We start from the raw sequence: 26,557 nt of genomic DNA on the forward strand, positions 1-26,557 counted from the left end.
ACAGGGGCAAGCATGGCGTGGGCCGCATTGACATCGTGGAGAACCGTTTCATTGGGATGAAGTCCCGAGGTGAGTCTGCTCACTGCCCTAGGGGGCGTGGGGGCGTGTCTCAGCTCCCAGAGACCCCAGAGGCCCCTCCGATTCCCATCCCATTCTGGTGTTGCTACGTGGGTGACTTTGGGCACGTTCCTTCCCCCACCAGACTCAGTTTCTCCCCTGTGAGGTGGGGACCGTGGGCCCTTTGCCACTGACTCTCAATGGCATGATGAAAAGCGCTGTCCCGAGAGCGAGGAGGAAACTGGGGGTCCAGGAGGGGCTCGGAGGAGAGGAGAGACCAGGGACAGGCCTGGAGGTCAGGCTGTCCTGTGCCCGGGACGGGTCGGCCAGCTTTGGAGGCAGACCATGCAGGGCCGATTTCACAGTCATTAACGCTGCTTTGAGGAGGCGGCCAGCCCAGCCAGGCAGGAATCCCGCCAGGGGTGGGCGCTGTGGGCTGCGCTGGTGGTATGAGTCCCAGGGTCAGGCATGGCACAGGCTGGGCAGGGAGTCAAGAGAGGTTGGTCCCAACCAAGCAGGTGCCTACTCTCGTTAACCAGAGCCCTCCCTGTGGTTTTCTATCAGTCGCTCACCAGGTCATCAAACCACACCCTCCCCTCCCAGACTCAGTTTCCCTGTATGAGGGGATCTCCTGTGCCTGCAGGTCCGCCAACAAATGATAGAGCAATGCTGTGTCCTCAGGGAACTTTAAGAGGGAGGGGGCAATCTTTCAGCAGTTTGAGCCCCCACACTGAGCACCTGATTTTTTAAATACTGGCGGTGAGGTCAAGGGTCCCCTCTTTTGACAGATGTTCAAATTGCTTTGCTTAGGTCAGTTTAAGGAGATAACATAACCAAACGAAACCAGGCCATGGCGCTTTGTCCCCTGGGACGTTTTTGCTAAGATTCTAAACTCCAGAGAGCTGATGGCCAGATTTAGCACCCTTAGAACAGGGTGCTGGTCCGGGAGACAGGAGGCAGGGGTCCTTTCTCAAGCTTGCCCTGCCTTGCCCGACGATGACCTCTGACTTGTCATCTCTGGGCCCCGTTTCCCCACATGTGATGTGGGGGTCACGGGCGTGGGGGTCCTTCCGGCTCTGACCTGTTTGGCTTTATCTCAAAAGGTGTGGGGAGGAGGGAAGTGAAGTGGCCACGTTGCCTCTTTCCTGTGATTTTTTTTCCTCCTCAACACAGCTTCTGTCTGCTCTCGAGAAGCACCCTGATTGAAACTCTAGGGGAAGGCCTTGTCAGAACAATATAACTAATTAGCTGCTCCCTTTTGTCCTCGCTTAAACCTTTGCCTCTTACCTGTATTAACGTCTGATTAAATGTCCCTTTGTCTCAGTCTGCCCTTGGGAGACAACACAATGGAACTCATGCAAGGCAGACCTGGGGGGGGGCTTGGGGAGCCACAGACCAGCACCCTGCTTTTACAGAAGGGGAAACCGAGGCCGGGACTGATGCGCAGACCCAGAGAGACACAGAGTGGAGGCTAAGAGCTAGAACTCTGGGGTGGGGTCTATCCCGGTTCTGGCCCGTGTTTCATAGGGGGGTCTGGTGCAGGGAGGTGCCCCATAAATGGCAGCGGCCCCAGGGGCAGGCTGAAAGGTCAGAGACAGCCTGTGCCCTCTGGGAGCTCTGTGGCACCTGCCGTCATGCCCTTCCCGCGCCATCACGAACTGATTGTGGATGTGTCCCAGTGGTGCGGGTAGTTACGCTACCAACCAACCTGGCTCGGCACCTGTGGTGAAAATGAATTGTGTCCCCCGATGGGCCTGAGGTCACTCCGTGAAATGCCATCCTGCTGGGTCGGGACAGTCCAGTAAACTTGGACTGAAGGGGCTGGTGATAAAGGCCTGAACTAGGCTATGCCTAGAAGACTTCCTGGAGGAGGTGGCAGGAGAATAGGCTTCAGCTGGTAGATATGGAATAAAGAGGGCTGAGTAGGAACTTTCTGGGAGATTAGGAGAGAAAGTAGGGGGCACCCCAGGTGGCCCGTTCGGTCTGATGGGGGCTGAGCCCCTGGAGCCCGAGGGAGGCACATGCAGAGGGTCTGGGCTTTGGTGGCAGATGGGAGTCCCCGTCTTGGCTCCATCACCACTGGGAAAGCAACTTAGCCTCCTAGAGCCTCGGCTTCTTCATCTGTGAAATGGGTTGTTGCGTGGAACAAATACGGAGAGCTCTGGATGGTAGACTACTATCTGTTTCCCAGAACTGGGCGGGGTGGGGGAGTCATCTCCCCTGAAGTTCAGAGCCTTGAGATGAGCCTTCAGTTCTGACTCCCTTGGCTTCTAACCCCCCACCAGGAAAGGTTCCTGGAGCCCGGCTTCACTGTGTCCAGGTACTGTGTGTAGCTGCAGAGGGCTGTCCCTCAGCGCATGGAATTTAGCCTGAGGGTTGTACAGTCTTTGGGGAAGACAGTCAGGATTCTGACTCCCAGGAACTTGCCGTGTGACCTTAGCACGCGGCTTTCCCTCTGAGTGGCTCCAGCTATCAAAGGTGGGGCGAGCCTGGGTGATCTTCCTCCTGGAAGTTGTAATTTGCCTGTTTTCTTACGTGGGTCAGAGGGCTGAGAGAAGAAGGTCGCCACATGATTTTAGGGTGGTGTCCTGTTTCTACGTCTCCGCTCCGAGTAATTCATCATGGGGAAGAATGAGCAGGGGCAGTAAATGAGGGTGCTGGGGATGTCTGCCCGCCACGGTTTTGATTAAGTCTCCGGTAATGGGAGAAGGCTGTTAATTGTCAATGATATTGAGGGCAGAGCCGGAAGACGCTATTGTCCGTACCTCTGTGTACAAGGGGAAATGTCATTGGTATTGATTTTACAAAGCTCATAATTGAAATTCGTTAAAGCCCTTGTTTGTTTTGGGGGGGGAGGAGTAAGGGGGGATGGTTAGGGAGTTGGGCAGGGTTAGTGCCCTGAGTCTGGGCTGGTCATGGGGTCAGAGGGGCAGGGGCTGGGGGAGCTGCAGATGGGGCTGCTTTTGCTGTATTGTGGCTGTTCACATCGTCATTATCACATTATCTTTTTAACTCTGGAGGGGGGCTAATTAAGTGAAGTAAATGAAATCAGTGGGGAAGAGGGGGGGCAGGGCAGGCAGGGGGGAAGCGGGGAAGGAGCCAGCGCCTGTCCTTCCGCTCACCTTCTCCCTCCTCTAGCCAGCTCGGCTCTCTCCTTAGCTCTCAGCCCTGTCCCTGCTGGGTCTCACCTCTGGGTCTCACTCTGCCTGCCGCTGCCTCTTCCCTCTGCAGACTCCCTCCCCCTCCTCCTCATTGCCTGCTTCTCCTCTTCCCTCCCCTGTCCCTCTCTCCTCCACCCTTCCCATCTGTCTCCCACTCTCCCCTCCTATCTCACTTCCTCCTGACTCCTCCACTTTCTGGCTAAGAAGAAGCAAGGGCTGCCCGCCCGCTTACCCACCTGCCTGTCCACCTGTCCAGGCCTCCCAGAGGCTCTGTTCAGATGGAATGTTCCAGATGGAGAGTAGAGGGAGAGCTATGAAACAAAGATGTCTGTACCCTCAGAGCCCACCCTGATCCCCGGGCTGGGGCCTACGGGGCACTAGAGGATGGCTAGAGACCCACCATGACTTGCCTCCCTGTCACCATGGCAACCGCCTCCATCCTTGGCCCTGGTACCCAAGAGGGGAGCCCTTGGGCTCCAGCCAACCTCCCTTCCCCAGGCCTTTCCAAATATCTCCCTCTGGATACTGCTTTCCCAAGGGACCAGAGCCTCTGGTCCAGGTGCCCTAACCCCCACCCCATCCCACCCCAACCCAGACCCCAGCAGATTGGCGGATCCCATTTCGTTCTGCCAAATCATGCCACCCGGTTAACCCGGCAGCCTCGGGAACAGAGGAGACAGATTTAAGCTGCAGCAACGTTTTAGTCCCCACCTATTCCTCCTTGGTCCACTCTCCCCCCCACCCCCCCCAGCTCCTTGCCCTTTTCCCCATCCCCCCCTTGGCAGTAATTATGGTGTGATTGGAGCTGCTCCGCAGAGAACTGCTGACACCTCTGTCTTTTTCCTGTAAACACGGGGAGATGAAAATAGACACTTGGAGCCGCTGTGCGTGTCACTGCGAAGATGTCTGTTGTCTCTTCCACCGCGACAGCGAGACTCACCTGTCACCTCCTCCTTCTTCTTGCACAGTGGTTTGTATGCCGACTGTCAAGAGCCCCAAATCCATAGTCTTTTAGCATCAGGTTTCTGTCACTGGTTTTTTTAAAGTCATTTTTTTTTCCCAGAAGGAATACACGGAAATCATCTGTACCCCCTACCCCTGCGGAGAGGAGAGGGGAGATCTTTCAGATGCTCGCACGCGCGCACGCACGCACACACACACACACATGACAGCAGCAACCTGAAAACAGCTTTTTGATCAGTCACAATTAACTTTAACACCTAAGAAAAGGAGCAGGAATATTAATTGTGTGGTGTGCTTGACGGCCATGGCGTTTCTTCTTGCCCTCGATGCTTCCAGCAGCTGGCTGGGAGGGTTGATGGCCATGAGGCTGGTTCTGAGTGCACAGGGGCGGGCAGCTCTGCTGCACCGTTCCTGGGGAACAGCTATCGTGGGCCGGCGGCAGGTGGCCCTCGGCAGGTCATAGCTCTCGCTGGCTGGAAAGTGTAGGTGTCGTCCTGGCGCCCTGCACACAGTCGCTGTCGTTGCTTCTCTGTGCGGCTGGGAGGTGAGGCTGTGGAGTCGGCCCGGGTCTTCTAGAGACAAAACCCTCAGCGTGCCCACCACATCGGGGTGACAGTGTGTCCGGGCACCTGCCTTCCAGGCGGGCGTCAGTGGAAGTGAGAACGAAGAGCAGTTTGCCTGGGGCTCAGAAGGTGCCAGAGGTGGCCAAGGGCACCCAGCAAAGCCGAGCTGGGAACTCTGTGANGTGCCCACCACATCGGGGTGACAGTGTGTCCGGGCACCTGCCTTCCAGGCGGGCGTCAGTGGAAGTGAGAACGAAGAGCAGTTTGCCTGGGGCTCAGAAGGTGCCAGGTGTAAGTTCCGTGCCCCGGCCTCAGCCCCGCAGAGGCAGCTGGGACTGTGCTCCGTGCCTGGCCCAGCCCAAGACAGAAAAGCAAGGAGTCAGATTCCCCGGGAGCTGAAAGCAGGAGGGCCCCAGCTCTTGGCCTGCCGGCGCTGGCACTGTTGAGACTGTCTGTGTGCCAATATACGGACAGCCTTCGAAAGTTCCTGGGTTTTTCCGAAATGTAGCAAAACTAATCATTAGAAGGCCTGTTTCCAATTCGATAAACAGGAGGCACTTAGTATGTCCCAGGATGGAAGCCCAGTAAGCTTCTGTCCGTGTGTCTTGCTTTAGGTGGCTCTTGGGGAATGACTATACTCCCGGTGATAAAGTTTCTAGGATAGTTGAACACTTGCCCCTTTAACACGGTGGTCATGTCTGCCGTTCTGGAGGCAGACGTTTCTAAATGTTCTGCAAACGGCTGCCTTTGTAAAAAGATGGCGGAACCATTGGGCCTTCCTCCGGGGCCGGGGCCATTGGGAGCCACTTGTTTGTGGCCCCTCACTGTCCCCCCAGAAGGGGCCCTGACTGCTGGGCTGAGTTTTTGCAGGTTTTCCGTGACTCCCTGTTTTCATGCACATGGCTTTTCTCAGCCATCCATCCATCTCACCTCCAACAGCCTTTCTGGTCTGGGGCTCCCAGCTGCTCGGTGGAAATAGATGACAGAGCCTGTTTGAACTGTGTTTAGCAAGAGTGACAAGGAGGCCGAGGGAGGGCCTGAACATCACTCTGGGACTCCGAGGCTTGGGGCTGGTGCGTGAACTTGGGGCATCAGTGTTTTTCTTGCTAGAGAGGCCATTTGCCCCAGAAGGTCACAACTGGATCAGGGCAGCACAATCGCCCAAGAGCCACACTAGTGAAATGGGACAGGCTCTTTCGTGGCACATCGTAACTCTATCAGGACCTGGTCTCCAGATGGGGCTTTGACATGTATGCCCCCCCCGCCCCAGGATATCAGTGGTCTGCAATAAGAGACTCACCCCCAGAGAAGCTCGTTTCTACTTGGGAACACCTTGGAGCCAGGCTGGGAGCCCAGGCTTTTCCTCTTTGGCCACGGTTCCCCAGATTTCCGTTCCCTTTTGTGCCCTGGTAAGCACAGGTTCGGTTTGCCAAAGCACCTGGGGAGCAACCTGGAGCAGAGAAGGGAGATCCACGTGCTGCTCCCACTGGCCTCGGGCAAGTCACTTCCCTCCCGGGCTTCAGTCTGCCACCCTGTAAAAGTGATGTCGGACCAGACTGGCAGTTTAAGGACTTCTTGGTGGAGCCCAGGTCTGCCAGGGGCCTCTGCTCCCGCCAGCGGGGCCTGGGCTGTCTCTTCTATATGCTGGGCTTCTGGCAAAGATGGTTTGAATAATGGGTTTGCAGCTCAGAGTTAGAAGAACGTGGCCACCAATGGTCTGAAAGGGCCTCTCCTGGCAGCTGACGTTTCTCCGATTCCCAGAGTGACAGAGTGAAGACCGGAAGGTTCTCTAGAGGAGGACGTTTCTGGCTAGTGACAGCACCCTCAGCCATGCCCATGGTGCCTTTGGGCTCCAGGGTCAAAAACAATCTCCTTTCTGATTTGGGGGGTAGTGATGGGTGGTTAAAAGCATTTTTTCAGTTGTGGTGAAATAGACGTAACATTTACCATTTTAACCATTTTGAAGCAGTAAGGGACAGTAAGTACTTTCACACTGCACCGTCATCCCCATCCACCTCCAGGACTCTGCCTTCCCAAACTGAGAGTCCCCCACCGTGGCCCGCCCCCCAAACAACAACTTCCCACTGTCCCCTCCTCCCTGCCCCCCACCCCCGCCATCCTACATTCTCTCTGTGAACTTGAGGACTCCAGGGCCCTCATGTAAGTGGAATCAGGCAGTATCTGTCTTCCTGGGCCCGGCTTACATCACTCCGCGTGCCCTCCTCCAGCGGCATCCACGTCGCAGCAAGGTGTCGGGAATCCCCTCCCTCTTTAAGGCCGGATAGTACTGTCCCGTGTGTACGTGCCACGTTGTGTTTATCCGAGCACCCGGCGATGGACATTTTGGTGGTTTCCACCTCCTGGCCGTGGCGAATAGTGCTGCCACGAACACGGGAGCACAGATCCTTTCTGATTTGTAAAGCGGCCAGTGTGGTAAATTCTCGGGATCACTGAAAATGTGCCCGTTTAACACTGCAACGTTATGCAGTGGGAGGAAAGGAAGCTTTCAGAGTCGCGTTGGTGGGATGGGGACCCTTCTTGTTGCCCCCCCATCAGAAGAGCGGACGCAGGTCAGGTTTGCCTGTGGTCAGCTCAGCGTGCTCCCCTGACTTTATTCGAGAGGGTCTAGCCGTGTGCATGTGGGCGGTCCTGCCTCCTGGTGCCTCCGTGTCCTCAAATCCAGGGTGGGATGGCTAATCAGACCTCCCCCCCAGCCAGGCCCTTGCTCAGCTCAGGGTCAGGCCCCTCAGGGTCACTTTGGAGACCCTCAGGCCCAAGCAGGCTGCTGAGGAGATGCAAACACGGGGTCTGAGGTCACTGGGAGGGGGCTCGGGCAAGACCGTCTTCCCATGACCTCCTGGGTTTGGGCCCCACCGCCAGCTGACCCACGGGGCAGCAGACCGCACCGGTCAGGGACTCAGTGCCTCGACCCAGGTCCCAGCTCCACATGGGGCACGTTCGGTCTCCTCCCGGGCTCAGTTTCCCCATCTGCACGTGGGGTCGGTGCAGGAGACCATCAGGCTTTATCTGCAAAGACGTGGCTGGCAAGGGAGCCCCTGGCTGAAGGTGGCGTGTGTGTGCACACGTGTGTGCATGTGTGTGCAAGTGTGTGCACAGCTGTCCCCTCCCCGGCTCCCAGTGGAAGGGAGGAAGGGATATTTGGGGCCCTGGGCTCCGCTGCAGTTGGTTTAATTACAGGTTTTCAGCCGCGGGCCGGTGGGCACGCGTTGGGAAGGAGGGGGGACCAGCTCCGAAACCCTGTCATTTTCCAACGTCTGAGGGCCTCTTCAAAGGGGGGCATCCAGACATTTTCTCCACAAGCCGCAGAGTGGACTGTCGTGGCCCCAGCATGAGCATAATGACAGGCGCATTTTGCAACAAGCTGGGAGTGAATGGGTCCGACCGGCTTGTCTCCTGTCAGACGAGTCATTATTATTATTTTTTTTTTTTGTCATTTGCTGACAGTTTGGGTTTCATGCATTTCTCTCTTTTTTCTCCTTTTCCCCCTGCCTGGAAAAATGGCTAGGTATCTACGAAACCCCAGCAGGGACGATCCTTTACCACGCTCATTTAGACATCGAGGCCTTCACCATGGATCGCGAAGTGCGCAAAATCAAACAGGGCCTGGGTCTGAAATTCGCCGAGCTGGTATACATGGGTGAGTCGACCCCTACCAAAGCTAACAGCACCTTCCTCCAGTCCCGCCCCACCCACGGCCGTCCTTGTGAGAGCCCGAAAGAGGCAGGTTGGAGGGTATCGCGGGAGGGCAGGGGACAAGGAGTGAGGGGGTTGGGGGTCCCGGGACCTGCCTCGTTCATGGGGTGTTGAGGGGAGTGTGCCAGTCCCCCTACAATGCCCGGCTGCCTCTGCCACCTGTGATTTGCACAACTTTGGCAGTGTCATCCCTAGGGTGGCCAGCTTTTACCCAGCATGTGCCAGGTGGGGATGTGAGCCATCCCGGGGGTCCTCCCAACGTCCCTAGGAGAGCTTCAGCCAGCTCCTTTTACAGATGAGGAAACGGAGTCTTAGGGCAAGAGGCCCTCATACGGAGTGACACAACCAGGAGTGGCCTAGCTGGGTTTGACCCCAGGTCGCGCTGTCACCAGGCAGAACCTTGAGCTGCCACAAGCAAGGGAAAGCCTGCCTTGACCAAGAACTTGGCCCCAGGCCTGAGCATTGCCTGAGCCAGAAGCAGCCCATGCATGGAGTGACATTAGCACATGGTCTTGGGGGGGGTCCCATGTTACAGGTGAGACTCGGTACCTTATCTGTCACAGAGCTGGAATCCAGGCCTCCTGACTGCAAGCCCATCCCTCACACCGTGTAACGGGGGGTCCCCAGATCCAGCCCTTGGCCCATTTCTGTTCGGCCCATGAGTGAAGCCTAGTTTCTTACACATTTTTGAAATGGTTGGGGGGAAAACTGTTTATTAGTACTATTTCATTTCCCATGAAAATGATAGGAAATCCAAATTCCGGTGTCCATAAATAGCATTTTGGGCCCGGCCACGTGCACTGGCTTACACGTTGTCTGTGCTCGCTTCTGAGCTACCAGGGCAGAGTGGAGGAGTTGGTGAGAGAGACCACGTGACCTACAGAGCCTGAAATATTTACTCTGTGGCCCTTTCCTGAAAATGTTTGCTGACCTTGCTGTATAATGTGAGAAGTCACATCAAACGGTCCCTCTGAGCTGTGGTGGGGGACAGGCTGCCACCCAAGGCGGGATTGACAGCTTCGGGGGCCTGGACATCGGGGGGACCTGGGGAAGTACATATTAATAATCCCTACCTGGGATAAGCCTCCATTGCCCTCCTCTCATCCCCTCCTTCTCCCCTCGCAGGTTCTATTTCCTCTGAAAGCTCCTAATCACTGTAACTCATCTTGGGATTTGAAGGGGACTCAGTGGTTATTGGCTGGGTGATTTCTTCCTCCCATTGTATCCAGCAGCTTTGAAGCCAGGCGCTCCCCCCCCCCAGGTACAGACAGGTGTTTAAATACCATTGTCTCCTGCAAGCTCTCTTGCTCAGTGGGGCTTCGGCAGAAAGGTGGATTCTGGTTACAAAGTAGGAGAGTCATTAAGCGTGGCAGGCCCATAGGGGAGAGCACCTGGCCCGGCTGCTGGCTCGGAGGCTCCTCTGGGGAGGCCGAGTGGGGGCAGGCCGCCAGCCGCCCTCCCCTTCCACGATAGAGGGGCCGCCACCTCTCCTGCTGCAGGACCCTGAGCCGGGTACCTGTGGGCATTACCTAATCTTAGCTGCACTGAGGCGAAGAGGCTGGGCCCCAGGCAGCCCAGGACCTTTGGACACGGTTTCACGGCTAATGAGTGGGGGCTTTGAGCCCAGGACAAGTCAGCTTCAGAGGCCAGGTGCTTGGCCACCCCAGTGGATCCCAGGGTGGGCGGGAAGGTGGGCTGGGGCCCTTAGGGAAGGGAGATCAGGGGGTCCCTCGGTGGCTGGGGCACAGCTTGGCCCGCGGGCCCTCTACACCTGACCAGCGGGGTGGAATCCTTGCTCTGTTACCCACCGAGCCCTCCAAATCCCCAAATGGGGTTCAGTGATTAGGAGGTTTCAAAGGATTATTGATACTTCCCTTCTCAGGTGCCCCTGACGTCATCAGGCCCCTGTAGATCTCAGCGTCGCCTCGGGCAGCAGCCTGTCGCGGCCACAGCTCAGAGGGGCTGTGCGATGTGACTTCTCACATTAGGGAGACAGGAAAGTTACAGAGCGGTTTAAGCAGGTTATTGAACCTCCCTGTGCCTCAGTTCCCTCATCTGCAGAGTGGGGATCATAAATGTACGTGACACATGGTTAGGACTCACTGCGTAACCATTGGTAACAGGCTTAGAACAATGGAGAATCTAGGACGCGGAGGAGTGCTTCAGTGTGGGTTGCTGAACTACAGGTGCCCGGTGTGGTTTTCAATAGAGTTAGGGACCTGGGGCCTTGCCTCTGGCTGGGTTTGCGACCTCAAGTAGGTCTGTCTACCCTGAGCCTCAGTTTCCCCTCCTGTACAATAAAGGGCACCAGGCCAGGTCTCTTCCCGCCGCTCTGCTGTGACACGCGCCTTCCTCGGAAACACAGATAGGGAGACTGAGGCACGAGGAAGCCCTTCTGCCTCAGCCCCACTGCTAGATGCCCTGTTCATCTCCCTCTCCTCACCCCAACCCCAGGTTTCCCCGTGGACTTGTACAGACCCCCTCCATCCAGCCACGGGCCCTGGTCCCAACCCATAGGGTCATCCTGGCAGGACGCCAGCTTCAGGACCATCTCCTTTAAGGCACGTAGCTCACCTCCTCTCCCTCGCCTGTTCCTTCAGCAGGAGGGCAGGTATAATGCGGAGCACTTACCGAGGGCTCTCACCCCGATTAGCACAGTGCTTGGCCCACCCCCAGACCTGAGATACCCACGCAGCGCGCCAAGCTCACTGTCCCTCGCCCCAGGCTGGGTCTGCTGGGAAAAAAAATCTGAGTGCGAGACCCCCATGTGGGGGAGGTGGGAGATCCTGAGATAAAGCCCAGGCCAGGTGCTCCCACGTGGGTTTCTGCCCCCTCCTCCCCCAATCAGGCTCCATCTCCTCCCTGTCTTCCAGCCGGAGAGCTTAATGGTCTAATTATCCTGACTTAGCAAGAGGGCCAAGCCACTGGGACATGGGAGAGGGGGATCAGTGATCCCCTCCCATGGGGGTCTGGGCTAGAGTCCGGAGCACATTTCAGGATCTCACTGTGGCTAGGGACACCTCTCTGGGTGCCTGTCTCCCTGTATACAGGGAGGGCTGGCGGAGGCTATATTCAATTCTCAAATTTAATATGCTCAGTGCTTGGCCTGCATCCCATCAGGGAATCCATACACCCTCTGGAGAGTGGTTAGTAATATCTCATTGTGCAAATGAGGAACCCAGTGCAAAGAGGGTACCCTGCTTGTCAGCGTGGGGCAGCCTGCAAAACCAAATGACAGGTGGCCGGAGGGCGAGGACCAGTCTCTTCTCTCCCTGCCCGGCCCTCCCCCACCTCTGCAAGCCGCCGGACCCTGTCCCAGAGCAGGCCTGCTCCCCTTTCCCACGGAGAGCCTCAGCAGGTGCCCCTGGAGGCCGGGCCTCCCACAATAGCTGCAGACCCGGGGCTGACCTGGCCCTTTATCAGGGCAGGAGATCGCGCACCATCTGGCCCCACAGCTGCCCAGGTGGGCTCACCTTCCCAGCTCCGTTTCAGGGAAACTCTACCCCTCGAGCTGTCCCTCCCCCAACCCTGGCCACGGCCCGCCTGCCCTCCACAGAGACTGGAGAGATGGCCGTCTGTGCGTCTGAGCCTGTTGGTGCCGAGGTACCGGCCCCGGAGCAGCCTGGGAACCGAGCACATGGCCTTCCCTGGCCTCCCTNGGGCTCTGGGGGTCAGAGGGTGGGTGAGGGGGGTAGCCCATTTCCCAGGCACCTTGTATACTGATGGATGTCCCATCCACAGACAGGAGAACTCCCAGATTATCATCTGGGGCAGAGCTGTTCTAATGTAGGTCCGCCCTGGGCCCCTCGCTGCAGCCTGTGTGTCATCTTGGAGAAGGCTCAACTTCCCTGAGCCTTACTGCTCATTCAGAAGAGAGAGGCCACGCGCAGTTTTCTCATAGGGCTGTTTCTGACGATTCAGAGAGCTAGTCCAGGGAAGAACTTAGCCTGTGCTTCGTCCGTTCAAATATCTGCCTAGGAAAATACGAGCAGCGTGTAGACTCTTCCTGGCTCTCGGCCAGGACGCCAGCGTGTGGATGCCTGGGGTCTCCACACGCAATAAGTCCACTGGTCCTGGGAGGGTGGTGCCGGGCCATCCCCTCTCAGGAGATGGGGAGTCAGAGGCTCAGAGCAGCGGAGGCCACATGCTCGTGGTCTTTCTGACCCCGAACCACCCCCCGCTGCCCCTGCTGGGTGCTCTCCTCGCTCAGCCCGGGCTCACACGTGTCTGAGTCTTACCTGAGGTCTGCTGCCCCACAGCCATCTGCCGTCCCCAGGAGACCGAGCTCCCTGTGGGCAAATGACAGCGGCCCTTCCCGGGTGTGTTTCCAGGGTCTGGCCCGTTGTGCTCCCTGAATGTCTGGCATGAGGCAGAGGTCGAGCTCCCCTCCTCCTGATCCTTAAGAGGGGACTGTTTGCAAGGGCAGGGAGGGCCCCTCCTTACCCACAAGACACCTGCAAGGTCACAGGACAGGCATGCGGGCTCAATCCTCGGTGCGGCTGTGGACAAGTGGGCTTGGTGCCAAGACCCCCTCCCCACCGCCAAGGTCCGCCATGATGGACGGAGGCACAGGGTGCCCTCCCTCGACTCCCAATCCTAGGCCCCAGCACAGTGGGCCTCCCCAGCACCCTGGCTGTTTCCTTCCACAGGTTTCTGGCACAGCCCCGAGTGTGAATTCGTCCGGCACTGCATCGCCAAGTCCCAGGAGCGTGTGGAAGGGAAAGTGCAGGTGTCTGTCTTCAAGGGCCAGGTGTACATCCTTAGCCGGGAGTCCCCGCTGTCCCTCTACAACGAGGAGCTGGTGAGGTAGGTGCCCCCACACTTGCCCCCCAGCTGAGGAACAGACCCTCAGGGCCAGTGTCCCTTCTGACGGGCTTTCTCCACAAAGATGTGGCTGAGCATGGGCAGGGCATGGGAGAGACAGTCACAGAGAGAACCGATGCTCCCTCGACCCGCCGTGGACCTTCCAAAGGCACCAGTCCAATGATCACCTGAAGGTAGAACTGGGCAAGATGGCGTCGGGGTGTGATGAGGCACAGGACAGTCTGGCTGGGTATAGTAACGGGTGTGGAGAAGCTTCCCTGAGGAAGCCACGTTTGAGCTGGCCTCCAAAAGACAGGAGCTAACCAGGTGGAGAGGGAGCAGGGAGGTTTCCAGGGACATGGTCACATACAGAGGTTCTGGGCCTTGGAAGAATCCAGAACATTCCAGGCATACAAGAACACTAGGAACCAGGGGCCAAAGGGTGAGCATCCCGGAGCCAGATCTTACAGGGAAGGAGCCCTCAGACCTTTGTTTTTCGAGGGTCCTTCTGGCTGCTCTGGAGGATAGATCTGGGTGAGGTGGGAATGAGAGAAACAGAGGCTCTGACAAGTGGTTACAAGGTTAAGAACGGAAAGGGCTTGGATGCAGAGGGAGATGGAGAGGTTAACAGTCGCCCGGCTGGGCATACGTGGGTGGCAGTTTCTGAGTTGAGGGGATTCTTGAGGGAAGATCCTGCATTTTGGCTCAGACACCTTGAGGGTACGTCGTCTTGGAGACGGACCAGGAGAGTGTCTGGTCAGCCCTTGGACACATGGGTCTGGCATTGAGGAGAAAGTGGGTGGAAGACAGGGCAGAGTGGCAGACATCTCCAGGTTTTCCGAAGCCAGGAGGAAGCTGGTGGGGGAGGGGAGGGTCAGAGTGAGCCAGGAAAGGGAGCCGCGGGGGCTCTTGAGGCCACGCTGACGGTGCTGCCCAGACCCCCAGGCGGGCTGGGTCAAAGGCAGCCTCGGCTCTGGAGCTGGAGCTGCACCTGCACTTGTGCTGCACCTGCACTTGTGCCTGGAGTATGGCCTTGACCGAGGATCACGGCATCCCCTCTGGAGATCAGCCGGCCACACAAGAGGTGGGCACCGACAGCCCCTCTGGACTCAAGTCCCAGGCCCAGCTTAGCCCCGGCGGAGGCCCGTTGGGAATTAGCTTGCGAGTTTTGTTTGGCGGTCAATGTGCTTTCCCTCTTTCCCGTGTCCTCACCGCGTTGAGCTTCTCCCCCCTTCCATCTTTCTAAACACTTTATAAGCCATAAATATAACCGAATCAGTTTAGATCAGTCGGGGTAAATGTCAAATTATCTTCTCTCTTTCTCTCTCTGGCTCTTTCTTCCCTCCCCCTCCGAATCAGCAGCCTCTAATAATCTGCCCAACCCTTCATTAAACCTTACAGCCTCACTCAGGGAGATTAAATGAAGAAAGTAAAAAGGGGAAGGAAAAAAAGAGAGAAAAGCAGGCGCATTTATTCTCACTGTGTCTCCGACCATTTCCCCTTTCTTTTTGATTTCTACATCGCTGACTTGAAAGCCCTTGAGTGACAGCCTCACAGGGACCAGCGAGGAAGCCGCGAGAGGTAGCAGGACTGGAAATGCCGTGGCACAGTAGGCAGAAAGTAACGTAATTATAGAGCAGGTCAGAGCCACTCGAATGAACAAAAATAAAAGCACAGAGGTTTTCTGTAGACCGTCAGGGGAGGTTAAAAAAAAAAAAAAATCATTGTAAACTCTTTTTCCACCACCCACCCCCACCACCCCAAACCACAATTTTAAAAAGTGGTTTTTCAGCTCCCGAGAAACCCCTCTGGGGACTCTTCTGCAGCCTTGCGCCAGGACGAGGGTGTCCCTGGACGTGGGCCTCTCTTCGCCGGGGCTGCTGGGGTGGGGCGGACGCCCGTCCAGGGAGGGGAGCAGGAAAGTTTGTTTTGACACGTGCGAGATGGCAATGAAAAGGCAGATGTGCGTGGAGGGGAGCTGGAAGGGGCTCTGAACCGTGGCTTCTCCCTGAGCGAGCACGGGGTCCTTCCGAAGGGGACAGGGACTCAGACAGTGGGAATGTGTTCCACGATTTGATTTCTGTGGGGAGGGGTAAGCTTTCTCATCCAGAGCAAGGCCTGTAACAGGGAGCTGCGGAGCCTCAGGCTTTAGTTTGGTCCAGCTTTTTCTCGCCCCCGAGGGGTGCCAAGAAGCAGCCCCTCCGAAGTCTGACATCGTCCCCCTTACAGGGGACTTGCTGGCCTGCTCCTGCTGCTTGCGCCACCTGAGACCTGGAGGGGCCAGCGGAGGTGGGGAGGAGGAAAGCAGGGGCGGGGGTCCATGTGCAGCTTGGCAGCCCGTTGAAGGTCAGGGCCGGGGCACGGCGGGGGTAGGGCGACAGATCCCAAGTCCTTAACAAGTTGCAGGACAGCTGAGCGCAGAGACCCCACTTATAAAAAGTCCACAGTCCACAAAGAGCCAGCCAGGGGCACAGCCTTAAGGTCTCGGGGGGGAAAAAACCCAGCAGATTCCCCTCTGCCCTCCTCCTCCCCAGTCTCACCTCTCCGGAGAAGGCTCCTGAGGGGACAGGCTGCCTCCTTGTCATCGAGAACCTTGAGACTGCTTTGTCCTGAGGCTGGAGTTCTGGAGACATGAGGACAAGGGGCTGATTCAGAGCAGGACGCGTGAGAAACAGAGGAGGGACCCCTCCCCACCAGAGGCTTGGAGGGTGGCCGTGCCGAGCCAGATCTGAGACCGCAGTGCCCTGAACTTGTCCTCAAAGAGCTTATCACAGCCGTGATTAAGGCAGATGGGTGATTGATTGCTGACGTCTCCTGCCCCACCCACGCACCGGGGCCTGGTCCCATCTTGCTCCTGTTTCCCCGGCACCTGTAGACCGTAGGTGACTACTAAATGCCTGAATGAGTGAATGAATGACACGAGTCATAGTGAGAGCGTGCCAGGTGTGGCAGCTGCGTGATTTCACGTGGAGCCAGTGGTAACACTGAGAGGCCCATTTGGCAAGTGAAAGCCTGAGTAGGACTAGGTGCCCTAAGCTCTGCAGCGGAGACAGGTGGCAGAGCTCGGAGTTAGCCCCGGCCGGAAGGACTGTGGTTGGGAAGGGTTTCTTGAAGGATGGCTCAGTGAAAACAGCCCGGAAGATAAAGGCTGTCCCATGTGGAAGATGGCAGTTGTAGACGGGGGAAACGTTTGTAGCAGTGGCGGCTGACCAGGCGCTTCTCGGGGCCAACCGGGCAGGGGGCAGGTGCCGGATTTGTGGATGGATCTCCGTGCTGGGGCCCTGGCACTGAGAGCTTCAGGGGCACGGTCACAAATCCGAGGCTGTCCCGGGTGCACCCCATGGCCTCCTGGGCCTTCGGGCCACTGGATGCCATCAGCTCTTGCTGGAGATTCCTCTCAGAGCCCCCCCCATGGCCCTGAGGGGACAGCTGGCTCCCAGGTGTGTCCTCAGCTTACACAGTTCTCTGGTTCATCGGAGGATTTCACCAGCTGGCACTGGCGGAGCCAGGACCCTCCCTGCCCATTCACGTAGGAGGGATGAGGCTCCCTGCTCCCCAGCCCTGGGCACAGGGCCTGGCCCGTAGGAGGGCTCCTGAATTGGACAGAAGCGCAATGAAAAGCCAGAGTTTGGGCCAACCCGGCAATGATGCCCCGGGTACCGGCGAGCCTGAGCTGTCCCTGGCCCCAGAGATCCTCTGACGTCGGAAGTGAGGCCTGGAGTGTGCTGACGGGCTTCTCTCTCTTTGCAGCATGAACGTGCAGGGTGATTATGAGCCAGTCGATGCCACGGGGTTCATCAATATCAACTCGCTCAGGTGAGCAGCTCTGGGCCCTGATGGGTCTTCGGACCCCCCAGGTGTGGGCAGCAGCTTCTCACGGGACCTCAGCTGCTCCAGCCGCTGTCCTGTCTTAGACAAGCCCCCCCCCTCCTGCCCCTTGCCCACAGCAGCTTCAGTGCCTGCTTTGGGCCCCGCCTGCTCCTGTTCTCAGAGGGGCAGAAGGCATAGCTGGAAGGCACACAGGGTCCTGGGCACGTGGGTTCCCTGTTTCTGGATCCTGCCCTTTGCCTGGGACACTCCCTTCCACCCTGTGCAGCTGCAAGAAGGACTCCACTAGGAGCCCCTTGCGTGGGCAGGTTAGAAAGGCAAATGGCCCAGAGGTAGAAAGGGACCTCAAAAAGCCACCAGGCCAGAAGGCACCTGGTGCCTACCTGTCACCATACCTGAGCTGCAGGTCTAGCTGGAAACCGTCATAGCCATGTGGACACCCGTGGCCTTGTGGGGGTAGCATGCGTCATCTGAAGCCACCCAGACCTGGGTTCAGATCCTGACTCTGCAGGATGGTCTCAGACCCCTTCCGGACCCCTGGGAACACAAGAGGGGTATTAACCATAGCCACCTCAGAGGTGTGGCAAACTTGTGAGAGTCCCGGGAAATCAAGCACTCAGCCCAGACCCTGGCAGCTCCCATGCTCAGCCTGGGTGTGACCCGGGGCCGGGAGGGGCACGCACAAAGGCAAACAGGGTCGTTGACCGGCAGCTTCCGTACGCCAACTTCCAGGCACTCTCCCGGGTTGTCACATTGAATTCTTACACAAATTTGCAACTCCAGAAACAGGCCCAGAGTGGTCAAGTAAGCTGCCCACAGTCACACAGCTAGGAAACCGTGAAGCTAAGTTCAGAAGCTGTGTCTGTCCAACTCTGAGTTCTGAGTCACCAACTTCCTTCTCTCGGGGCTTGGCATTGGGAAGAAGGCACGAGTCTCTCTTGTCTCCCTGACACATGTGCTGGGCACAGAGCCACCATTTTCTCCCAACACCAGACTCTTGTCCCTGGAGCCGAGAGACTGGGAGAGACGCTGAATCCGGCCTGACCTTCGCGGGCGCTCTCTGCTCCAACCATCACCTCCACCGCCCCGCCTCCTTCGCCCTCTGTATTTTATGACTATAAACCCTTTTAAATGGCTCCAAACACATCGGGTTTTCATAATGGCCTCTTCATCTCTCCCATTGCCAGTTAAATGCTTTGTCTTCGACAATGCCAAGCAATGTTTTCCCCCAAAGATAAATTAATTACATTATCCTGATTGGAGGGCAGGAGGGGCCAGGGCAGGAGCGGGAACAGAGGGGGAGAAAAAAGACAACTTCGCACACGTCTTAACTAACAGCTGCCCCCGCCACCCAGGCTCTGCCTGAATTAATTGAACGGAGTGCAAGTTGTTATTGTTAATTTACAGTTTTCTTTGTTTTCGATCTGGTTTACAGGCTGAAGGAATATCATCGGCTCCAGAGCAAGGTCACTGCCAAATAGACCGGCTGACAATGAGGAGCTGGGCCTCCTCAATTGCCCATCTCCCAAGTACAGGCGCTAATTGTTGTGCTAATTTGTAATTGTGACTTGTTCTCCTGAGCTGGCGGAGGCCTGGCGGGGGTGCCAGGCCCCAGCTTTGTTCCCTGCTCCCCTGTAGCCTGCCGAAGTGGTCATCAGAGCGAAGGGGGGGGCACTGCAGTGGGGAGATGTAAAATGACAATTAAAAAAAGATACATGAGTCTTTTGTTTCTTTATTTCTGCAGAGAGAGAGAGAGTGTGTGTGTGTGTGTGTGTGTGTGTGTGTGTGTGTGTGTAGTCAGTCATGTTCTTCTTAGACCAACCTCTGTGTTTTCTGATTTAAGCGCTGCCAAAGCCACCTTTTGCCGGGGAACCTGTTTTTCTGGAAGGATCGGAAGGTCTCTCCTCCAGCAAAAACCAGGGAATCCAGATATGCCCCCCTGGGTCAGTCTGGCATTTTGTCACCGACTGTGGCCCCGCGCCATGTCACAGGGGAACCAAGGAGAGTTTGGGTGACATACCAGAGAGCTGTCCCGCCATTGCCCACAGACGACACCCAGGAATGGCGGCCATGACTGACCACACGAGGCTTCCCCACCACAGCACAGTGGTCTTGAGTAGCCTAAATTGTGGAGGGGGAGGAGCCCCCAGTAAGAAGAAAGTCCTGGACAGAGAACAGAAAAAGACAGGCACAGAATTTCGCGGACACTCTCAAGGGACGCCACCTGGCCTGCAAGGTTCCCGCTACTGCTCCTCCACCAACCGGCGGAGCCCAAAGCCGCCATGTCTGTACAGGGACTCCACCCCCTCAGTCAGAGCTCATTGGACCGTGACTGGACACCTGACCCAAGCAGGGCCAATCAGAGTCTCACTCCCAGGAACTGGGCCGGTACAAAGAGCCGGAAGTGAGGACAGGCACACCTGGGCGGGGTAGGATGCTTTGTGCCCGGGAAAGCAGAGGGAGTAGACCGAAGCAGGAGGAAGGAGATGGGAAGAGTGGGTTTTAGGTCGAGAACCCCAGTTCCCATCCTGGTATAAACCATGGTGCTGATGGCAGTTTTTTTGGTTTTTAAGGAGACTCCATGCCCATCGCAGAGCCCGATGCATGGCCCGAACTCAGGTTCCAAGATCAAGACCTGAACTGAGATCAAGAGTCAACCAACCAACCGAGCCAACCAGGCGCCCAGTGCTGGTGGCATTAATGGTGCCATTTCTCAGTCCAGGTTCTGTCAGACACCCTGGGGATCTCATAACCAATTGGCCTGTAGGGCTTAAGCTTGATGAGGGAGTTCTGTATATGTGGAACCAGGAGCATCTTTACTGGGAAGACTTGAGTGCTGGTCCTCTGGGCCCTGCCCTGGTTCTGATCACTCTACTGCCTTTGTCAATGAGGGTTTCTTTCCCAACAAGTTATGTCTCGACAATGTACTTTTCTCTGATTATAAGAGTTACAAATGAATTACTTCAGTATTAATTTTGCCCAACACTTTGCTATACGCTTTACTCACATTATCTCACTTGTGCTCCAAAACAACAGTGCGAGGTAGACACTTCCATCTCCACTTTGCAGAGGAAACAACAGATGCAGAGAAATTGATTTGCCAAAGGTCACTCAGCAAGCAAGATGACAGCCAAGAACGAAGCCCTGGCCTGGCTGACCCCCAAAGCCTTGTTTATGTCCTTAAGCATCATGATGGGCTGCATCTTATGGAAAAAAATTAAAATTTTATGGCAAGAATGATCAGCCATCCGCTTACCATCCCAGTTACAAACACTGCTTATACTTACTGTATTTCTCTACGGTCGTATTTTTCTACGCTTTTAAATATTTTTGCAGCGTTCTTTAGGTTAAAGTATTTTAAAAGCCGATGTTGCACTGTGCTTGAAAATGTTAACACTGTATCACGAATGGTTCCCTACATCATTAAATCTCTTCTCAAACACCACGGCTACATAATATTCTGCTCTATTGGAGGAAAAAACAACTAAGTTACCCAACTTTTTCCCATTTATAGATTTCGTTTTTCCACATCTAAATTGTGTTCCTGCCCTTTATGGAATTCAACTGAGTATTTTGGGTGGTTGGTTTATTAGCCATACTTTTTTTGCCTTTTTGGTGGATTCTCTAGGGTTTACCTTTAGCTTACCCCAGTCCACCCTTAACTAATACCACACTGCTTCATGCGTGACGCGAGAATCTTATAACACAACAACCTTAGAACATTTCCTTTTGTGTTCTTGTCGTAGGCATTACTTTTTTCAAAACCCCTAGTACGTTGCTATTTCTTTTGCTTTGGGTTGCCAAATATTTTTAAACGATTAAAAATAAGAAAAGAATGTTTTGTATGTATCCTCCTGTAGGATCGGTAATGTTTCTTTCTACAACGTTTGATGGAATTGACCAGTGAAGCCATCTGGGCCTGGAATTTTCTTGGTGGGAAGCTTTTACAGTGTGAATTCAGTTTCTTTGATTCACAAAGGGTCATTCATATTGTCCATTTCCTCTTGGGTCACTTTGGGTAATTTGTGTCTTTGGGGGAATTTACGCATTTCATTTAGGCTGCCAATTTTATGGGCATAAAGCCTTTCATATTTCCTTACGATCTCTTTTACATTTTTCCCCCAAAATGTGTTTATTGGGATAGTTTCCCACTTATCTTGATTCAGGGTGCTTTTAGCGCTGCCTCTGTCTGAAGAAGCAACCTTCTGGAAGCCTCGCTTTTCCTCCTGTAGGCTGGCAAGGGACAGTGGAGCAGCCAACACACAGAACTACCGTTTTGTGCATGGCTAAAGTCAGTGGTGATTTTGTAACATCCTGGACACTTCACGTCCGTGAGTAGGAGTTGGGGCTCTGAACCAGGCGCTTCCTTCTTGTGCTTCCTCTGTCCTCTTCCCAGGATGGGTAGAGGAGGTCCTTCAAGAGGGGCGTGTTCTCACGGGGAGGTCGTCACCGCTGGAAAGGCTCCTAATTATCTTTTTAGTGTATTAGGATCGATAGTGATGTTCCTCTTTCATTACTTACCTTGGTAATTTGTGTCTTTGTGTTTTCTCGATCAAATTAACTAGAAACTTAGCATTTTTTGTCCCTCTTTCTGTAATGTCTCTTTTTTTCTGCCTGCTTTTAAGACTTTCTTTATTGCTGATTTTCAGCCATTTGATTATGAGTTGTTATGGCTTTATGTCTATTTTTGGGGGTTCGTTGAGCTTGCATCCATGGATTTTTATCAAATTTGGAACATTTTTGGCAGTTTTTCCTCTCAGTTTACGTACATCACATCGTTTCTCATCCTTGCTGTCTCCACTATGGCTCCTATCTCGCTCGACATAAAATCCGAAGTCCTTACTACAGCCACTCGAACCACCAGACACAGAAGTGAGATTGCATGGGCCAAGCCAGAAGATGACAGCAGCTGCCTGAATGATCCCACATGAGACCAGCCAAAGAATCATCCAGAACAACACCCTCCAGGCTCATGAGAATGAATAAAGTTTGGTTCTTGTGTGTTTAGTTTGGGTTCTTTATCATGTGGAAACAGATCATCGATATTTACTATGGCCTACGAATCCTTTCAGGATCTGGCTCCCTGCTAGCTCCCTTCCTCACCTCTCTTCACTCTCCCTCTCACTCTGTCCAGCCCACTCTCTAGCTTGCTGTTCCCCAAGCAGGCCGGCTCTGCCTAGAGCCTCCTGCCTGAGACAGCCCCAAGGCTCGCTGTTGATAGACCGGACCTGCCATTTGCTACACCCTTCACCCTGCCTTTCTCTGCTCCGTATCACGTATCACTGCTTGACCTATTATACACCGATTTACTTTGTGTGCCTAATAATTTTTTATTAGATGCTCGGCATTGTTGGGTGTCCCTCCCACCAGGACAGGGAGTTCCATGTGGGCAGAGATCAGGTCTATCCTATTCAGCAGTGTCCCAGCTGCTGAAACCATGCCTGGTCTATAACCGGTGTCCAGTAAGTATTTGCTGAATGAGTGAATATCTACCCAGTCTTCATTAGCTCGGAAGCCACATCCAAGGAACTTCAGAAAGACATACTCCCTCTCCCCCCCCAGTTGGGGGCCCAACCCTGTTTTAGAAGTACAGGGAACGGTACTTAATGCATTCCGGAGCCATTCCAATCCAATCATCATCCCACAGCCCAGGTCCTGCTTCCACTCACCTCCTGTCGCTCCTGTTACCTCGTTCCAGCCACTACCTACAACCTTGACATGCCACTGCCCCCGCTCTCATGACCACGGACCCCCAACTCCACTGAGATCCTTAGGGATCTAGAGTAGGGTTGCTTGGACACTGAGATGTTAGGACTCTTAGCGTTTCACGTAACACAGCTCCACTATATCGAGGCATACAGGTGTGGCCAAGTGGTCTGGGTTGCTGATGGTTTCAACCAACAGTCCCAGCTCTCAGTGGAACACCTTGTCCTCTAGCTACAGTCCTTGTTGTAGGGATTGGCTCATTAGGAATGACTCCGCTTCTCTCAGGGAGATTTTGTCCTTGGGAGACCCACTATTCCCTCACCCCCTGGTTATAGGCTTCCATGAAGTTGTCCCCAGGCCACCACAGAAGTCTAGGTATGTCTGAACCAGCTCATTGCCAACATTGGAGATCTCTCTCTAGGCATGTTCTTAGCTCTCAAGTCAATCAGGAAATTCAAGGGGCTCCTGGGTGGCTCAGTTGGTTAAGCGTTTGACTCTTGGCTTCAGCTCAGGTCATGATCTCGGGGTTGGGATCAAGCCCCACATCGGGCTCCTCACTCAGTGGGGAGTATACTTGAGATTCTCTCCCTCCCCCTCTGCCTCTCCTCTTGCTTGTGCTCTCTCTCTCTCAAATGAATAAATAAAATCTTTAAAAAAAATAATGTTTTTAATGCAAGGAGGAAAGATGGCCAGTGTTAAAGAAAGGATGGGGAAGAGCATGGTCTAAGAAGGCGCTGGCTGGAGCCGGCCCCTGGCGGGCGAGGAAGGCGTCCAGCCAGAGTGGAGAAAAGGACTCTCACGAGGCAGCTGTGGATGAGGCAGGTGGGATGGGGCCATGGGGGCAGCTCAGGCACCAGACATAGGCTACCCATACGAAATCCTGGCTACTCCTCTGTCCCCTCGAGAACTTGGGTAAGTACTTCACACGCGTGAGCTTTGATTTCTCCATCTGTAGGATGGGATCGTAATGGGTCCTTCCTCCCGGGTATATTAGAGGACACCCGGGGCGCACGGTGAGCTGCTGGGACAGAGCCTGGTCTCCATCCTTGCTCCACGTGAGAGGCACGGCAGCATCACAGAAGCCGATCACTGCAAATAATAACTGCCCTTTATGTGCACCCCGGGTGGACAGTTCACAAGGCCCTTTCTCCTCCTTCTTTACCCCATGGGAGCTTCACAATCATGGTGAGAAAAGGAGGGGGATGGACAACCCTCGTTTTACAGGTGAGGCTGCTCAGACCTGAGTTCGAATCATGCCCCTGCCACTTCCTAACCAGGGACCTGGGATGACTTCTTTAATATTTCTCATCGGCCTCAGTGTCCTCAGCTATCAAACCCAGATAATTACAGTGCCCGCCTCACAGGGCCGCTTTATGACGCAGCAACCGTGGGCATCAGGGCTCCTGGTTTCCAGCCGTGGTTGTCAGCCCACGTAGCAGGCCTGCCAGGGAACAGGCACTCCCTTGCTGTGTTTGGCCTGTGGCAATTTGACTTTGCATTTGACTTATCAGCAGCCACTGGCTCTGAGCTGATGAGCCCAGGACCCTGACAAATGCCACTTTCTTGTCCTTCAAGGTGGAGGGGCACATCCTCCAGCTTTCTGTAAATGCTCAGCGCTGGACATTCCCAGGATGGGTTCCGTCTACCTTGCAGGCTGCAGGTACTCTGAGAGCAGTGAGCGTGGGCACTGGGCTCATCACCTGGCGCTCATCCCAGGATTTCATGGATAAGACGTTTTCAATGAAATTATGTTAAATGAATGAATTCTTCCATCCCATCTTAGTTATTATTTTATTACTGTTTCTAAATGCACCCCCCTCTCCTTCCTCTAGCTCCTGGCTGGGTGAAGGAGGGTTTCTCATCTATGGGATGCCGAGAAGTCAGATGCTGGGATCCTGGGCCTCAGTCTTGAGCAAGGACCCTAGAGCCCTTTCACCTTCTGGGGCTGGGAAGACAAGGAGAGATCCAAGCTACCAGCCAGCCAGCCAGGCCCACTTTCCAGGCCCCCCTGTTCTTAGAAGAAGCAGAACATTCCCGGTCAAAGGTGGAAGATGGGGTTGGTTTTTGCTGAGGCACAACGTACAGACACGCTAAGGCACGCCCACAACCCCACACGCACACGCACGAATCTTCAGGGGACAGCTTGGTGTTGTGGATGCACCTGTGTAAGCACCAGTCAGATGAAGACAGGGAACCTTGCCAGTGCCCAGAAGGCTCCCTGGTGCCACCGTGAGACTCTGCAAAATCATAAGGTTGGGGGAAAAAGAAACACACCTTGTTTCTTTTCAAAAATTCATGGAGGCACGTTGGGCACATGGGAAAGTGGACAAAGCTCAAAGCCACCGAGGCCGCCCGGTCACAGTGCTGGTGGCAAGGACCCGCAAGGGCTGCTTGCTTGCCTGTTGAGAGCTCTGGGCTGTGGCTGGTTCCTGCCCTGCGGGATTCCCTAAATGAGTGAATGAGAGAATGAAGGAAGGAAGGAGGCTGCACCTGCCTCCGCTCTCAGCTGACATCTCCTAAGATATTTAGCTCACGCATGGGTGATGTGCGTGGCCGCGGGCTGCGGTGGGAGCGGTGTGCTGGAGCGGCCTGTCCCTGCAGCGCGGGTCCGAGGGTGTTCCCCTCTCCATTTCAAGTGCTCCGGTGCCTGAATTATGGGAGAAGGAGCAGACGTGAGGAGCTGCCAGCAGGCCGGACTTCTGGGATGGAGGCCAAAGTCCCAAGTGACAAAGGTGAGCTTGCATCCTGCCCCAAAGATTGCCCTACCGGTCCAAATGCTGGCATCAGATTGCCCTCCCCCGACTGCAGCCTTGCTCCCCACTTCTCCCCATTCTCCAGCCAGAGGTCACGTCGGAGGCTCCAGGCAGACCCTCCTTTCCCACGTGCACACTTCTGCTTATGAGAAACCCCCGTCTCCCCAACCGCCCTTCTCGACAGCAACAAGCGCATGGAATAAAGGCTCGGAGCCCGGGCGCCGGCCAGCCCACAGGCCCACCTGGTGGCGCCACTGTCAGCCTCACCTGGATCTCAAGGCCCCAGGCAGCTGCGGGGAGGAGCAGCCTGGCCTGGTGGCCAAGGCCCAGGCACAGAGCCTGATCTGCACGCCTCTCAGGCTGGGGAAAGGGCTCGCCTGGGGTCAACGCAATCGATATCTCATCTGTGGCTCTCCTAGCGGAAGTGATGGCTATTGGAACATGGTAATGGGTGTTGTCTTGTGGAAGAGACTAATCTTCCCAGCTGTGGAGGGCTCCGCAGGTGGCCCACGGCTCTCTGCTGCTGCTGGGGCACTTTTAAAGCCACAGCCGCCTCACTGAACGCCGGCGTCTGTCCGGGTTTTCCAGCAACTTCCTGGCACAAAGCCTCAGAGGTGAACCTGACCCATCCTCCAGAGCACAGGTAGGGAGACTGAATCAGTGGTTTGTCCCAGGTCACACACTCAGAAGATGGTCCCAGAAGTAAATTCTGGTCTCCAGACTCCTCATCCAGTACCGTGGATGCTGGCCATGGCCAACTCGTGGCCACAGACCATACTTGGCCCTTAGTTAGGTTGCGGTTTTCTACTGGCCGGCTCAATGCTTCTTGAAAACACTGGATTTCAAATGCCATGAAGGTTGGCCACAGTCCCTGCCGTTCCTTAATGTCTCACACTCGGCCAGCTTTACTCACTTCATCACCTGTCTGGACTTGGATTAGTAAGACCGAGGTCTTAGCCGAGTGGGATGAGGTGGAAGAGAATCAGCCTCGTCCCCTGGAGAAGTGGGA

At 55.3% G+C, this 26,557-nt stretch overlaps 1 protein-coding gene and 1 pseudogene across 2 annotated transcripts in view; one reads left to right on the top strand and one right to left on the bottom strand.

Annotated features, from left to right (window-relative positions):
* The window catches only part of ASS1 (argininosuccinate synthase 1), a 59,732-nt gene extending 40,924 nt beyond the window's left edge, over positions 1-18,808 (top strand). For both annotated transcript variants that reach the window (XM_034664674.1, XM_034664675.1), the window contains exons 13-16: positions 8,271-8,402; positions 13,108-13,264; positions 17,012-17,077; positions 18,525-18,808. In XM_034664674.1, the coding sequence (XP_034520565.1) occupies positions 8,271-8,402; positions 13,108-13,264; positions 17,012-17,077; positions 18,525-18,570 (401 nt within the window). In that variant the 3' untranslated portion in view covers positions 18,571-18,808. The remainder of the gene's footprint in view (positions 1-8,270; positions 8,403-13,107; positions 13,265-17,011; positions 17,078-18,524) is intronic.
* A 2,454-nt stretch (positions 18,809-21,262) lies between these two features.
* On the bottom strand, positions 21,263-23,138 carry LOC109488996 (annotated as a pseudogene).
* Positions 23,139-26,557: the final 3,419 nt, after the last annotated feature.

Source organism: Ailuropoda melanoleuca, chromosome 7 (assembly GCF_002007445.2).
Source record: "Ailuropoda melanoleuca isolate Jingjing chromosome 7, ASM200744v2, whole genome shotgun sequence".
NCBI lineage: Eukaryota > Metazoa > Chordata > Mammalia > Carnivora > Ursidae > Ailuropoda > Ailuropoda melanoleuca.